The 17409-nt window shown below is 45.8% G+C and overlaps 1 protein-coding gene across 1 annotated transcript in view; it reads right to left on the bottom strand.

Moving 5' to 3' along the window:
* Positions 1–2945: 2945 nt before the first annotated feature.
* The window catches only part of LOC311245387 (leucine-rich melanocyte differentiation-associated protein-like), a gene marked incomplete at its 5' end in the record, with an annotated part of 38090 nt that continues 23626 nt past the window's right edge, over positions 2946–17409 (bottom strand). Inside the window, one exon of the mRNA XM_084335229.1 lies at positions 2946–4436. Within this exon, the coding sequence (XP_084191355.1) occupies positions 4295–4436 (142 nt within the window). The 3' untranslated portion in view covers positions 2946–4294. The remainder of the gene's footprint in view (positions 4437–17409) is intronic.

Here is a 17409-nt window from a genome sequence, read left to right as displayed (position 1 = left end):
ATACGCCCAGTAAGATACCTGAACTACTGATGTTCTCTTGTAAAGAGGACAAGTTAAAGGGTCAATGTACCCAATAAGATACTTGAATCCCATTGATGACATATTGATTACAGTTGAATCACTGATGGTTCTCCTGTAAAGAAAGATGGTTTAAAGGGTAAATTCACCTAATAAGGTATTTGCATTCCTATAACCGGGAATATTTCTATTGGTACTTTGTTTGTGTTACACCTTCAAAGGAAGAGTTTAAAGGAGCATTTCACCTAATAAGGTATTTGCATTCCCTGCACACTTAAAGGTTTAAATTAATATGTTTAAACATTTACCTATTGAAATGATAAACTGATATAGTGTTTACTAATGATAAACTGATATAGAGTTTACTGATGATAAAAGGATACATCCAATATCCAACCTTGAACCTAGCTTTTAGCTAGAGATAACCTCAGAGACGTCTGAACCAACCCTAATGTGTTGATCCAATCAACCTAGGACTTGATATCGAACTAACCCTCCCGAAAGGAGAGGTTACTGAAAGAACCAAAAAGGGATACTTCAAACCACTACTTGTACTTTACGTCTGTATGTATTATTACTGTCTAGCTAGCGCGCTTTTAATTAAAACACTGGTCATTGTTATAACTCTCTCTCTGGTCTACTATTCTTTTAATTGTGCATATTACTCCTCTCCTCATTCGAACCTAGAACTGTGCCCGTGGCAAACAGCTGTTACTGTTAGTGACACAGGTGCTACACTTAGCATTGTATTTTATTCATATAATTTTTTTATCATGTCTATTTCTATTTTATTAATTGTATTTTTTCACAATCGAGGCGGGCATGGCCACCTACATTTCACTGCATGTCTGGTGTATGTCTATAGTGACAAATACAACTCTTGAATCTTGAACCTTTTGTTTTGGACATTATCTATGAATTAATAGGATGACCGATTTGTATTTAGTTGTTGTTGTGGTTAGATTTGTATACATACTTTCCATATGGGTATATATCAACATCATCATCTTCAAATCATTTTCCATTTTATATCGTAGGCATATCTAGTCTTGCAGCCTATTTTAATGGCTTGACTTTCATCTGTCAGCTGCCGTGTGACAGCCACATTTCCTCATGGGGATCAATAAAGTCTATCTATCTATCTATCTATCTATCTATCTATCTATCTATCTATCTATCTATCTATCTATCTATCTATCTATCTATCTATCTATCTATCTATCTATCTATCTATCTATCTATCTATCTATCTATCTATCTATCTATCTATCTATCTATCTATCTATCTATCTATGCTGCAGGTAGTGTGTCCTGGTCAGTGATTGGTGCATGATTCTTTCAGTGAGCGCTCATTGGTACAAGCACAGTCCAATAGGCGAAGCAAGACGTGCAGCTAGTATGAAATATAACTACTAACCTAAGTTCAGTCACGAATTACTCACATCATACGTTTAACCATTTATTGTTTGAAATGGAACAACATCCTCACAATTCGATATACATACATACATAATATACATACCTATACTGTACATACATACATCTATACATCAATACATACAGTAGCCTACATACACACAGCACATGCAGTACAGTATAGTATGTTTATCTATCTATACATGGCGTGGCCTGTCATTCCTCTGTGGAGTTTGGGGGTGGGGGAGTGGGGGTTCGCTGTTTTCCTTGTGGTGGCGAGGTCGCCGGGGGAGATGGGGTGGCCCACGGGTGTGGCCCATGCGGGCTGTTTGTGTTTTCCTTCGGTCATGATGTACTTTATCTGGGGGTGTGTCTTGGATGGGCATGTGGTGCTGGTGGGGATTGATGTGTGGGGTGTTTGGGGGACTGGCTGTTCCGGGGGGGTTCACACGCCTTCGAGCAACACTGTACTTATTGTACTTATTTTATGCCTAATCTTATGTCTGCACATTCTACATTGCACTACTTTTATTGTCTTATACCTATTCTTACGTCTGCATTTTATACATTGTTTTTATTCTGTCGACTGTATGCTGATTTTATGCCTATGTTAATTTTGTGCTACTTACTGTGGGGCACTTTGGGCTGCGGTCCATGTGTGAAGGGTGCTATATAGATAGAGTTGTTATTATTTATTATTATTATATTATAAAAAATGTATGCATTGAAATGTCTGTAAGTCTCGACAACATTGAAAATGAGGGTGACCTCAATTGTCCTTTTCGAGAATAAATAAAGGTTTGAATGAACATACATACATACAGCAACATCAGCAACAGAGTTAGTGTGTGTGTGTGTGTGTGTGTGTGTGTGTGTGTGTGTGTGTGTGTGTGTGTGTGTGTGTGTGTGTGTGTGTGTGTGTGTGTGTGTGTGTGTGTGTTTTAGGACGGTTCGTCAATATAGTGTGACTTCAGCTGACTGTGTGGCTGTGCACATGATTTCCAGTTTCCTACTGAAAGTTTCATCCATAGACAACTAGCAGCAGCAACAGACAGCATTAACTCATTCAAACAACTAGGCTACAAACAACAACAACTAGGCTACTAGCAGCAGCACCAGTGACAGCATTAACTCATTCAACACCAGACCCGATGATAGTCGGGTTAACTCGCCGACCGGTCAGCGGCAATCACAAGTATAGTCGTTTTTTTTATTTAAAGGTTTATTTTAGGATTTTTACAGCTTTTATTTCCTGGTCGCGCAGGACCGACAGAGGAGGGGGAGAACGGGAGGAGAGGAGGGGAGGACATGCGGCAAATGGTCACCGGGTGTGGGAAGCAAACCCGGGACGACCGCTTCGCGACTTAGCGCGCTATATGGTGTGCTACTGGAGCGCCGGAGTATAGTCAGGTTTTAATCGTTATTTCTTTTATTAGCGATATCCATTCATTTTCATCCATCCAGCCTGATGTTATCATTGGGAATGGGTCTGAGCTCGCAAAAGGGCAAATACCGCCGCCTATGCCTTCCAGCTGGTATTGCACTCCATTATAAATGGTGTAGTTTCTTTTCTGGGACGATCTGGGACGATCCGAGCCGTGCGGGCGGGGTTTAAATACTCAAGCGAGGTAGGCCTATACAACGATGGCATGGAACAGTAACCCCGCCCGCCTGTTCATGTGAAACGCTCTGTAATGTGGGACGGACCTCCACAAGCAGTATTTGGAATGGCGATCAGATAATTGGATTATTTCTTTTGCATTACATCAGATACCAGGTAAGGACTCTATATATAAAATCTTGCGTTGATCTGATTTCTTTCTACCGCGATCGCGGCTGTGTGTGTGTGGCTGTGTGCCGTGCAGAAGGGGACTGGGGGAGCCTCGCGCTACGAGGCCCTTTTCATTCTTGCACGAGGAAGGATAATAACGATGATCTAGCGTTGATTTCAGGATGATTAGATCATCAGGCGAAAAATGACAACGTGTTTAGTGTATTCCACTAAAGGGCTATTATCGCGTCTTTTCCTGGGATTACTAAGAATCACCAAAACTATATTCATATTCAAAACGGTATAAAACGGAAATGTACGGATGAAACAACAATCCGTTTTGTAACCCTAACCCTAACCCTCACTGTTAATCGACGGGTGTATTAGACCCATAGCTATATAATATAAGATATATTTTAAGCACTCGCAAATCTCACAGTCCCCCCATTGATTAAAGCAGTGGCGTTCTAGCGCCCTCTCGCGCATTAAGCGATGGCGCAGGATGAGTTAACAACAACTAGGCTACTAACAACAACAACAACAACCACAACAACAACATGAATAACAACTAGGCTACTAGCATCAGCAACAGTGACAACAATAATAACAGATAGACATTTTCAAACATTTAGGATATTTTAACATTGAAAAGAAAGGTTCTGCGAATTTGGACCTATATATACACACCTTTCCTTGTTACTTATATATGTCCTTTCAATGTTTGTAAACAATGATGACATTTGTAGGAAAACCGCTGCTTCTGAAACCAAAACTTGCGTGTAACATTTGGTGAGGGACACCAGGGACCGAATTAAACCACGCCATGCCATGTCAGTGCAGCACTTTCATCCAGAATGTTCTTGGAGTCTCTCCCCAAGGTTAGAGTGAAGTTGAGTGGTGACTTGTTCTCAGTGGCAGTCGACATGATCGCTACAGTGAGAGAAAAACTATATATCGGTCCAAAATCACCAAACTTTCCCTTTAAAATATAGATGTGAAATAAATCCTTACACAAATAGTCTATATTGTAATTACCCCGTAATTCAACTTGCTTTGAGTGTGTGTTTGTGTGTGTGTCTCTGTGTGTGTTCATCGATGCAACTCCCTCCTCCTTTTACTGTCACTACTCTGCTGAATCCGGTAGGTTTTCCTAGCCTGCGTTCTCTCCTTGTCCAGGACCTCCGTGTCATCCAGGATCTCCATGCTCGGAATCTGGCTTATGACATACTGCCTGTGTAGGAAGAAGCAGGGTTGGGAAGGTTACTTTTTAAAATAAGAAAGCAGTGATTGTGATTGGAGGGTGAAGAAAAGAGGGAGGAGATTTGATGTGTACAGTTACTGTAAAGGGTAAGTTCAGGATTTCCAGACCCTACTTTCCAATGACGTTGTCAATCGGTAGAGTCCTTTCTCAGCAAAACCGGGAGGTGTAGTCTGACGTCACATTAGTTTCCTGCGCGGTCCACCAGTATAGGGATTTATGATTGGGAAAATGTATTATCGTTTATTGTAATAATTCTGCCTCATGAACATTGGCAAGCTTTCCATTTTTGCACAAAATGAGTTCCCTTCTATCACTAACATTATTGTCAAGCATTTTTGGTTGAAATAAAATTATACGTAATTATTTTACGATTAAATGCGAATTGTTTCATGTTGAGCTATAGATTGTGGATGAATACACACAGAAAGGTACACCATGCCAAGGTTCATGTAACGGTTCACCGTTCCCTGGCCAGACTCCCCCTGCTGCTCCCCCCTCCCCACCTGTCCATCCAAGAACTCATGAACAGCCCCCACGTTTGCACAGACTTTTTCCTGCCCCCCACTTGCCCCCACCTTTGCACAGACTTTCCCATGCTCCTTCCATCTGTGATCCTGTACCTCCCCCTGCTGGACTTTTGTTGCCATTGCTCCTCCTCCATTTGTTTATTGTTAAAGTATCTGTTTTTATGTGTTTTCTCCCCTTAGTGTTAACCCTTCCACTGTGTCTGTTACCCTGTGTGCTCCCGTGCTTTTGTTAGAGGTTTATTCTGTCTTTTAGTGTTTCCCCAGTGTGTTTTGGCCTATTTGCTGTCTTTAGGCTTTTGCCCCAGTGTGTTCAGTTTGTTTCCCTTCCCAGGTACGTCTCGTTCCCAATCACCCTCATGTGTCAATTAGTCGGTGTCTTGTCTGCCAGCTTCCCTGTGTCGGTTCATTATTTCGGTTCCTGTTGATGTTTCCTGATTATTCCTGTTACCCTCGTCCTTGCTCTGTCTTTCGTTCCTTGTCTCCCTATGTCAGTAAGTCTAGTTTTCAGTTTGTGTTACCATCTTTGTTTTTCGTGTTTACAGTTCGTTTTTGGTCAGTGTTTGTAGATTAGTTTGGGCCTTTCCCTTACCAGCTCTGCTGAGGTTTTGTTTCATGCTTTTTCTACCCTGCTTGCTGCCAGCTTTGCTGTGCCTTTTTGTTGTGAATATCTTTGTTGCTGCCCTTTTTTGAGTAAAGCCTTTTTGATACACTTCACCCCTGGCTCCACGTCTTGTCTGCCTATTCTCTCCTTGTCCTGTTCAGCAATTGGGTCCTCGACAACACTATCCCTAACAGTTCATGCTTTATTTGTTTTAAACGAGACGATTTAGAAATGTGTCCATTGGAAATACATTGCAATTTCAAGTGAGGTGGACCGGCCGGAAACAACAGTGACGTAACCACTACACCTCCCTTATTCTAGCCATCAGCAATACCAACTGAGTCACGTGACTAAGTTGCCCCGGACCTGCGCAAGCTGCTGCGCCAAAAGGGCTCTATGGAGAAACCATGGCACTCCGCTGATTAAAAGTTGTTTCAAACTAAAACGTCTGGATGTCATTCTGCCAAATCAGCATGGCTGTGAGTGAGTCTTTCACCTTTTACATATCTAGCTTTGGCATGGATTGATTGTTTAGATTGCTAGCATGGCTATTACAAATGCAAATATATTGTAGTCTGCCCCGTTGTTCTGACCAGAATTATGTTCCTTTCTGCTTCGGGTCTGCATGCATATTTGTCATGACGTCGTCGGCGAACAGGTTAGGATACCCACAGCTTAGACTAGTTAGTCACAAAACAAATGCAAAGTCAATGGGGCCACGGTCCAGTCTGTACAAGCCCTGAAATGAATGTTGAAACCTACTTTGGGAAAGATTTGGAACTAATCCTTTAAGTGATAATCATGGATTCAAGATTAAATTCAAACGTGATTCCATGTCCTAAGACAGTTCAATCAATATTTGTGAGCATGAGCTCCCAAAGCCAGAAACCAAATGTGTGATGTCATCAAGTATAAAGTCTGGAGCTGCTCCGTTGACAATGAGATTGGGAGATTGATTTAGTGGACCCACAGAACGTTTGTTTTATTTTTCATATCCAAATGAGCTTTATTCTGCAGTAGTGTTCTCAGTTCTCAAACAGAAAATGTACCTATGAACTCAGAACATGCTCCTGGGTGCTCTTTGTCATCTATAAAATCGTTCCATATATTGTCTATGGAGCAGCTATAGACTTTATACTTGATGACATCACACGTTTGAGTTTTAGCACTCTAGTTTTTGGATTTGGAAGAGTTGCTCATTTTCATTTTACTGTCTCAGACCACACAATGAATTCTGAAATTGGGCGTGTATAATTCCCCTTTAAACCCAGCATGAGAATGCATTTCCTCTTTCGAATATGCTTCTGAGTTTTTAAAAGTATCAACAATATGATTACTATGTTTTTTCATAACTGATTAGTTATGCAATGTCTATAATTTAAAGCTGCAATAACAAAAGGAGCCTTTGTTTACACAGCAACTCATTCTCTGTCTCTCAAAATGAAAGCCTCTTCTCATTTTACCAAAGTGATCAATGTAAATACATCAAGTACAACTGCCTTCATGGCACAATCTTAACTAAGAGGTTTGCTGGGGGAAGAAAATGCTAATCGTTTATGTGCACGGATTACTAGCTTTCAACTACACTCTAGGGCAGGGGTGGGCAATTATTTTTCCCGGGGGGCCGAATGAGCAACTGAACATATGTTGGGGGGCCGGGCCAAAATTCCAAACTCAATTATGCATAATATACATTTTATTTCTATATAAAAAGCAGTAAATGGCATTGTTTTGACCCCTGGTAAGAGTGTATGTTATTATTTGGCAATTAAAAGGTGAGGTTAGCTTTCAAAAATATCATTTATTCAAATAGAATTTATTTCCAAAATGATAAACAAAATGTGAAACATTAATAACAAAGGGCATTTTGAGTTTCATATACTATTGAAACAAGGATTTTCTTAGCTTTCTAAAGACATCACATCATCTTATAGCAAAAATAAACAAGACATGTCACTGAACTGTGTAAAGAAAAGTGTCCCAGTTTTGTAGCCTTTTTTACTTTACATGCCTATATTAAACATTAAGAAAAAAAAATATCAAGTGTCCCATTTCACTTGTTATATTTCCACATTTTAGTGTTCTTCAGTTCTTTTTTGTTTCATTCAGTGTGAGAAATCCAGTCTCTGTTGAGCTTTAACAAGTCCAACAAAGTCAGGTTGCATGTCTGAGGTGGAGATGCGAAGCACAGCTGCCAGATGTTCATCAGTGAGAGAGGATCTGTACCTGGACTTGGTAAACGAGAATGAGAATGTCTGTTCACATATGTAGGTGGATCCAAAGAGAACCAACATCTTCTGAGCATGTCTCCTAAGCGTATATTGTGCGTGTGAACGTTGACATGAAAAGGAAAAAGTTAAAAAAAAAAAAATAAAAAAAAAAAATATTAAAAAAAAAAAAAAAAAAAAAATTATATTTTTTTTTATTATCATGTAATCTTTCGCGGGCCGGTCAGAATCATCCCGCGGGCCGGATGCGGCCCGCGGGCCGTACAATGCCCAGGTCTGCTCTAGGGCATTTCCTATGGTTGTTAAACACGGTTGGTAAATACGTCACCTACAAACATAATATTGTTCTGACAGCACAATATTAATGTGATTAAGAGATTTGCTTGGGATTTTTTTAATTTTTTTTAAATGCATAGGTTTATAAAATAGGCAGAGCTAAAACACACGCTAGGTTGTCAACAATGAAAATAAGTGATGGAATAACAGACCGGCCGCTGGTGGCGCAGGGCTGATTGAGTAGGACTCCACGACTCAATGAGACCTTCTGATAGCAGGTGGTCATAAGAATTTTTGAAAATGTGAAGAATGCTGTCAGAAAATGATTATTGCAGCTTTAAATACTGTACTCCAGTTACATGTAATCAGTTTCCATCCAACATTTGCATTATTGAAAGGGATAATGATGGCATAATGATGGGTATTGAATTTCGCTTAATTTATCCTGAATTTGTAATGCTTGATTTGTATAATTGGGTGTAGGAATTGCATTTAGTGTTTCCCTTCGATGTGGATTAATATAATTTTGTTTTCATAATATAATGTGGGTGGAATGAATGGACTGTCCTGGACATTACACAGACACAAAACAGCTACAGTGAACTGCAGAATTATTGGGAAAAGTAATGTGAAATTGATTGTTTTGCCTCTGAACTGATCAAAATATGTTCATTCAGTAATAATAACATTCAGCCACTAGATGTCACACTAGAGCACCAGCATGTAATTTATCCAATCAGGTGCATTCCACATGGGGAAATGGGAAGTAGGGAAGGGATATGTAAACAACAACATACATGTTGAACCCGCAAAAATAGTTTAAATGACAAGCGTATTAACACTTTCTGCGCCAGGGCGGCTAGGTGGTGTAGTGGGCAAGGCACTCGCCACCAATGTGGAGACGCTGGGTTCGCGTGTTCGAATCCAGCTCTGCACATTGTTTTCAGTTTAGCTGGTTGTCCGCAGTAATACACATTGGCCGTATTACGGGGAGGGAAACTGAAGGGTGGGGATCGGGCGTTGTGGACAGCGACTCCTACAGGTCGGTTGGTGCGCCTGCGCAGTAGAATCAGGAAGTGTCGGGGGCAGCGTGAGCCTCCCACGCGTTACTCCTCGCCACTGAGAGATCGAGCTGCGCAGGTGAAAAGATGCGACTGCTGTTACCTCAAGTACCGGAGGGGACTTGTGCTATGTATGACTTAGTCCACATTGCAGCCGGCTTGTGGGAGGCAAGAAACAGCGTTCGTGACAGGGGAGGGTTGAATTGGATGATACGAAATTGGGATGGGAGAAAATATATAGAAAATGGGAGAAAAAGTGGATACAAAAAAAAAAAAACTTTCTGCGCCAATCACGAGTATACTCGTTATTGGCCGCCAGCGGTTAACCGCCAATAACGAGTATACTCGTTGTAACTGAGGGGTACAATTCCCTGACTGTATTGTTAGATATGATACTTACTACCACTACCTCTTGTACTTTAGACTCTGGCCACCCAGTACTAGGCATAAATAATTATGGTAAACACTCCCACGTAGATGAAACGATCCAACACAAATGTACCAAGTCGAAAGTCTGCGTTTAATAATAATTAATACATAGCAAAAGGTATGTAGAGCAATCACTTAATTACATTTATGATTTGAAATAGGATGCACTTTTATGGCAAATGAGTATTCGTTGGTATATCAATAGAGAACGTCCAATCTCTGGTGGCGCAGGCGGTAAATATACAACCTGGAATATTTAAGGAATAATAGCAATGATACTTTAATGATTATAGAACTGGATACACTAGGGGGGAATTCCGGTCGCTTGTAAGACAACTGGAGAAGGGGGGGGGGGGGGTAGAGTCTGGCTGTATCCGTCTGGCCGAGGGTATCCTGGGAGAACCCACGGTTGTGCGGCTCGGTGCCTCAGCGATCCTCGATCCACAGATGAAAGCAGTTGGACTCTCTGTGGGCCGGCTTCCTCCGGTCCACGATGGAGAGACGTGAAGCGACCTCGTCGTGTAGAGCGTCTCCTCACCTGTCGTCCTCTCCGGGGGGGGGGTTTTCCAACACACGGCAGTGTTGGTCTTTATCCATAGAATAATCACTGTATACAAAGCATAATCCGTGCCTGGGAAGGCGGGCTGTCGTCGGTAGAATAATCCGGTATGCAGGTCCACTCGCTCGTCGGCTCTGGGGCTCCTCGGGTGCAGCCTCACATGGGGTCGGCCACCCTGGATAAGCAGCCAGTTCTCTGCCCGAAACGATGGGGTACTGACTACGATAGTATTCTCGCCGCACGAAGCACTACATATGAATAGACTATTATTAGCTTAATAGACTACGTCCAACTCGACGATATAGTGCCAAATATGACTATTCAAATATTAATATACACAATGTCTCAATACCGATGGTAGGCCGAACTTGGCCTTACTCCCACACGTGGCGTCGCGGGGAGGCTTTACGTCTGTCACTCTATTGGAGGGTAAGAAACTGGACTAAAAAAGGAAGTCCTACTTTAGTAGCGCAGTATATATACGCACTATGAACAAATAGTACCGTTAGTGGTGCGGTAGCCAGATTCCTACGCGGAACTAGGACTTGTTCGTACATGTTGAGCGGTACGTTTGAACTGGGTCTGGGGGGTATGGCAGCCTGGCACCAAGGTCTCGACCAATAGTAGAATGGAGACTATTATGGGATGTTCAGTAGGCTAGAATGGATATTCAATGCATATTGTACAAGGAATATACAAGGGATATCAGGGAATATTAGAGAATATACAAATACAATTAAATATATATATACAAATAAATATATATATTCGGTTTAATCTGGCCCTTCACAACAGCCACCCCCTGATTGGTCCCAGACCTAATCAGTTAAGCAGAGACAGATTAATCGCGTTGTCTATTTACACATAAGGGTTTGCTGTAGGGGTCAGTCAACTTCACAAAGTCATAGGGTTATAGGGTCATGGTCATCATCGATTGTGTCTGGGAGTCGGGGCAGTTCTATGAGCCTCGCCACGGGACGGGTGTAAGTGCGACCCTGAACAAGCACTTCAGCTGCTCGGACCTTGCCGTCGGCACCGGTGATCACTTTGCTTACGCGGCCGGCCGGCCACACAGCTCTGGGCAGTGATTGATCAATAATCATGACGACCGTTCCTTCTGTCAAATTGTCTCTCTCCTTTACCCACTTCTGGCGGGTCTGTAGAGACGGTAGGTAGTGCAGTAGGAATGTCCTTTGTTGTGCACTCTCTATGGTAGTGCAATCATCTATGTTGGGGTCTGCGGAGATAACAGTGCTCAATCCACAGAACACAGGCTTCTTATTCTCAGCCTCCTCCTGACTGGCTTCCCTCGGGATAGGCGTGGGCCACTCTCCTTCCGGGAGCTTTAGGAATGCTGGGCCGTCACTGTAGACATTGCGACGGGTGAGGTCATCTAGGGGCATTCCCCGGGTGATGACGTCAGCTGGGTTCTGTTTTGTATCAACGTAGCGCCACTCTGTTTCTCCGGTTAACTCTTCGGTTAAGTCTTGAATCTCGGTGGCTCTGACTCCCACGAAGACTTTGTACTTGCATGAGTCCGATTTGATCCAGGCGAGTACTGTCGTGGAATCTGACCACAGGATTGTTCTAGACACCGGTATGGTGAGCTCACGTTGGATGAGCGTGGCTAGGTGCGCTCCGGCTAGGGCTGCGCAGAGCTCTAGGCGTGGGATAGATTGTTGCTTGCGTGGGGCTATTCTCGAGCGGGCGAGGACAAATGCTGTGTAGATCTCTCCCCCCTCTTCTTGGGCCCGCAAGTAGGCTACTGATCCGTATGCGGCCTCTGAGGCGTCACTGAAGACGTGTAAGTCCATTTTACATGTCTCTGGCCTCACCGTGGGTGGGAAGTAGCTTCGGCGCATATTAACGCCTGGGAGTGAGTGGAGCTCCATCTCCCACTCTCTCCAGGTGGATGCAAGGTGTGCGGGAATGGGGTCGTCCCAGCCCTGGTCCTTGTCCCACAATGCTCGTACAATCATTTTTGCCCTGGTGGTGTACGGTAGAATACATCCTAGCGGGTCATATTGTCGGGCGAGTGTTGTGTACACACTCCGTCTGGTGGTCGGCGCCGCCGCCGGCCTTCCCTGCTCCGTAGTCAGGGGCTTGTGTCTGTAGTGAAGCAAATCTGTTTTGAATCGCCACACCAATCCCAGGGTCATCTCCTGGGCTTCTCCCGGGATTGTAAGCATCCAGGTCTCGCTGCTGGCTGCCTTGTCCTCGGAGGAGAGGCTGCGCAGTACTTGCGGATCGCTGCTGGCCCACTGCCTGAGATCAAAGCCGCCTTTGATCAATGAGGCGCAGAGTTTAATCAGGAGAGCCTCGGCTTCTTCCTGGGTTGAAAGGCTTTGTAGACAGTTGTCTACGTAGAAGCTGTTCTTTACGCTGTGTCGGACCTCTTCGTCCGCTGCTGGGTCCTCTGCTACATGTTTCTGTAGTGCAAATGTAGCACAGCAGGGGCTGCACGTCGTTCCGAAGGGGAGGACTTCCCATTGGTAGATGGCTGGGTGCTCATCTCCTGGCTTCTCTCTCCATAGGAACCGTAACAGGGGCTTGTCCTCCTCTACTAATCTCACCTGCAGGAACATTCCTTTAATGTCCCCGCTGATGGCCACCTTTTCCTGGCGGAAGCGGAGTAGAACGCCGAGTAGGGAGGGGCCGAGTGTGGGACCGGGCAGTAACTCTTTATTCAGATTTTGGGATCCGATCTGGTAGCTGCAGTTAAATACTATGCGGTCTTTACTGTTGTGATGGACCTTGTGGTGAGGCACGTACCACGATTCAGTGGTCTGGTCAGCCTCTTTAATGTCCATCTTTGTGACGTGTCCCGCTGTGATGAGCTTCTCAATCTCAGCGCGGTATACACTCTCTTGGGCGGGGTTCTTGGCTAAGCGCCGCTCCGTGTTCAGCAGGTACCGTTCTGTGGCGTCTGTCTTGGCGTGGAAAGTAGGCATTCCTTCTCGCTGCAGGAGTGGCGTGGCGTATCTCAACACGCCGTTGACCGGGACTCTCTTGGTCCCTGTCTCGAGGAGGTGAATGGCGTAAATGTCATCTTTAGAGCGAATGTCTTTCTTTCCGTTCTTAAAGGGCATTTGTTCCAAGGTCCATAACCGCTCTACGTGTTGCAGGAGTGCGGTTTCTCCCTCTGTGACTCGGGAGTGGAGACATCTAGTGGCTGTACTTCGGTTGAGAGATTTGGCGAGCGGGCCTTGGAGAGTCCATCCCAAACGGGTCTCGACTGCTGCAGGACAGCCTCGGGGTCCGGTATGAACCCGGTCTATCGGGACAATGAGGTCTGCATGGTCTGAGCCTATCAACAGGGTCGGCATAGCATTGTCTATGAGCGGGATCGGTAACTTGCGCAGATGTGCATATTTCTCCATCAGCTTGGCGACGGGGTATGTGTACGGCGACAGTCCTATTTCTTGGCTGGTGAAAGCGTCTGTAATCTGGTACCGTCGCTCAGGCTGGCCGCTTGCTGCGATAGAGAATGAGACATTCTCGCCCTTTATCGTCTTCAAATCTCGTCTTATTGTCCGAATTGTCATTTGGGTTTCGCTTCCCCGCAGCCCTAGCTGGGCCGCAGCGGAGGCGAGCAGAAGGGTCTTCTCTGACCCGTCATCGAGGACGGCGTAAGTGTCCAGGACTTTATTCTGGTAGCTTAGTGTCACACGCACTACTTTTAGGAGTACTCGGGCTCCACTGCTGCTGGCGGGATCGATGTACATGACGCTCGCTTTGCTACTGGATGGTGCGGGTGAAGGGCGCCGTCTGTTACTGTCGTGAAGTATGTCCAGATGGGCTCCATCGCACTTGGTGCACCTTTTCTTTAAGCGGCATTCGGCTGCCATGTGTGAGCGCGCACAGCGAAAACAGCGCTTGTTGGACTTTATCCATTGACTTGCTTCCTCCGCGTTCAGCTTGGGGAAGGAGTTACATTGCGCTAGCCAGTGTTCTTTCTCACAGTAGGGGCACACTATCTTCCACTTCTCCGTTCTGGAGGGGGTACTGTGGCTCCTGCTGCTCGGTACTGACTCCGATTGGTGCATCACAGTCACCGATCTTCTTCCATCATTTAGTCGTCTGGTTCCTTCTCTGGAGCCAGGGGTGCTCCGTCCGAATGTATCTAGCCGTAGGCTGCTGACTTCTCTCGCCAGGAAGTCTGCTAGATCGAGGAGGTTCGGTTCGGGGCCATTCGGGTCTCGGTGGTCTCTCTGCCGCCTAAAACGCTCCTGTCGAGCGGGCGGCAGCTTCTCCAAGATCCTTTCCACATTTGAGTTGGCGTAAAGTTCATGCCTCCCCTTCTCTCTCTGCGCTCCCAACATCCCTACCAGGGACTGCACTCTGATGGACAGGTCGTCCAGTGCTCGATTGTCTATTGCTGGGGGTAAGCGGTCGATGTGTCGGATCTCCTGGATCACGTAATCCCATATGCGCCCATACCTCTGGTCCAATGCTACCAGCGCTGCTGTGTATGGGGTGGTGGAAGTCGCGTAGGCGAGCGCTATATTATGTGCGCGGGGTACCTTTAAGTGCTTCAGTAGGATGGCGTATTTATGGCGTTCATCCAATACATCCACCAACATGGTCTCCAGACACATGCGGAGTTCTGTATACTGGGCCCGGTTCTCTTGGGTGAAGTCGGGTACCATAGGCGTGCCAATGTATGCCGCTGACTGTGGATACATCGGCGAGCGTTGGGGGAGAGGCCTCCTAGGCGAGTCTCCTCCCGCTCCTTGGTATGGGCTGGTACCGGCAGTGTACCATGGCCCGCTTGTCCAGGTGCTGTTCCTCGGTGCGGGTCGTGCGTCGTGCTCACCCGGGTATAGAGTCGGGGGTCTGTAGCGCAGCTCCGCGGGAGTATAGCCTGGGCTGTACCGGACCTCCTGGTCCGGTAGAGTACTGTGCTGTCGTCGGGCGTGGTTCTCCTCCTCTTCCTCTTCGTCTTCAGTTAGGTCATCCAGTGCTTGTAGTCTCTGGTTTAGCCTCTCCACAGGATATGCTGCTCCTTCCCGGTTGCTAGGTCTCGCTTGGACCGGTGGGGGGAGGTGGTCTGTGGGGGGTATAGACCTCGTCTGTTGGTCAAGTTCAGGGTTGTTTACTCGGCTAGGGGATGCCGCCCTGGAGGTGTGTCTAGACGAGTTCCTGGAGCCTCTGGCGGAGGGAGAGGGTGTTGTCCGTCTGATCAGCTGTTCTATTAGTTGCGCTTGCTGTCTGTCGCGCTCTGCGTCCCGTAGAGCACCAGCAGCTGCTCGCTGGCTGTCTGCTCGGTCTCGGGCCACATTCTCTTCCCTCTGAATGCGTCTTATTTCTAGACGTATATGCTCTTCTTCGCTCCGCTGCTGGATCTGCAGTCGGTCGCGTTCAGCAGCGGCGTTCAGGCTGATGAGGAAGGCCTGCTGTAGGGTCCTCTCTGCCTCGCTGGGAGAAGGCGGTTGTATAGGGGAGCCTTCCCTCGGGGTACTCCTTGCGGAGCCTTGGAGCTCTATCTCCACGGTGCTCTCCCCGTCTTCTTCCGTGCCGAGTTCTCTCTCGGTAGCGTTGTATTCCTCCCGGGACTCATCGGGGACTACTTCTTCAGTACTGGCGGGGTGTGAAGTCATGTCTGGTTCCCACTGGTCCCCACCGTGAACTTGGTCAGTTACATTAGAACCCGTAGGGGCCTCTATGGTCGGGGTAGTCTGGGCGTTGGGGTTAGACATACTTTTACTTTCTAGTTTTACCGCGTTTACTGTTAGTAGAAGACTAGGTTGTTGACTGACAGCGTAAGCCTCTAAGTACTGAGGGAGCCGTCGTTCGCGCTGCGGGCGTTGGTTAGGAGGATCGTTTCGTGGAGTGTTCATCATAGGCCATTTCAATATTAATAACACTATATTAATATTACACTAATTACCCTCCGGCTCGAAGGACCAATTGTAACTGAGGGGTACAATTCCCTGACTGTATTGTTAGATATGATACTTACTACCACTACCTCTTGTACTTTAGACTCTGGCCACCCAGTACTAGGCATAAATAATTATGGTAAACACTCCCACGTAGATGAAACGATCCAACACAAATGTACCAAGTCGAAAGTCTGCGTTTAATAATAATTAATACATAGCAAAAGGTATGTAGAGCAATCACTTAATTACATTTATGATTTGAAATAGGATGCACTTTTATGGCAAATGAGTATTCGTTGGTATATCAATAGAGAACGTCCAATCTCTGGTGGCGCAGGCGGTAAATATACAACCTGGAATATTTAAGGAATAATAGCAATGATACTTTAATGATTATAGAACTGGATACACTAGGGGGGAATTCCGGTCGCTTGTAAGACAACTGGAGAAGGGGGGGGGGGGTAGAGTCTGGCTGTATCCGTCTGGCCGAGGGTATCCTGGGAGAACCCACGGTTGTGCGGCTCGGTGCCTCAGCGATCCTCGATCCACAGATGAAAGCAGTTGGACTCTCTGTGGGCCGGCTTCCTCCGGTCCACGATGGAGAGACGTGAAGCGACCTCATCGTGTAGAGCGTCTCCTCACCTGTCGTCCTCTCCGGGGGGGGGGTTTTCCAACACACGGCAGTGTTGGTCTTTATCCATAGAATAATCACTGTATACAAAGCATAATCCGTGCCTGGGAAGGCGGGCTGTCGTCGGTAGAATAATCCGGTATGCAGGTCCACTCGCTCGTCGGCTCTGGGGCTCCTCGGGTGCAGCCTCACATGGGGTCGGCCACCCTGGATAAGCAGCCAGTTTTCTGCCCGAAACGATGGGGTACTGACTACGATAGTATTCTCGCCGCACGAAGCACTACATATGAATAGACTATTATTAGCTTAATAGACTACGTCCAACTTGACGATATAGTGCCAAATATGACTATTCAAATATTAATATACACGATGTCTCAATACCGATGGTAGGCCGAACTTGGCCTTACTCCCACACGTGGCGTCACAGGGAGGCTTTACGTCTGTCACTCTATTGGAGGGTAAGAAACTGGACTAAAAAAGGAAGTCCTACTTTAGTAGCGCAGTATATATACGCACTGAACAAATAGTACCGTTAGTGGTGCGGTAGCCAGATTCCTACGCGGAACTAGGACTTGTTCGTACATGTTGAGCGGTACGTTTGAACTGGGTCTGGGGGGTATGGCAGCCTGGCACCAAGGTCTCGACCAATAGTAGAATGGAGACTATTATGGGATGTTCAGTAGGCTAGAATGGATATGCAATGCATATTGTACAAGGAATATACAAGGGATATCAGGGAATAT

This window comes from Notolepis coatsorum (assembly GCF_963971535.1).
Source record: "Notolepis coatsorum genome assembly, chromosome: 1".
Lineage (NCBI taxonomy): Eukaryota > Metazoa > Chordata > Actinopteri > Aulopiformes > Paralepididae > Notolepis > Notolepis coatsorum.
The sequence above is the reverse complement of the archived record's forward strand: the minus strand, read 5'-3'. Positions and strand labels throughout refer to the sequence as shown.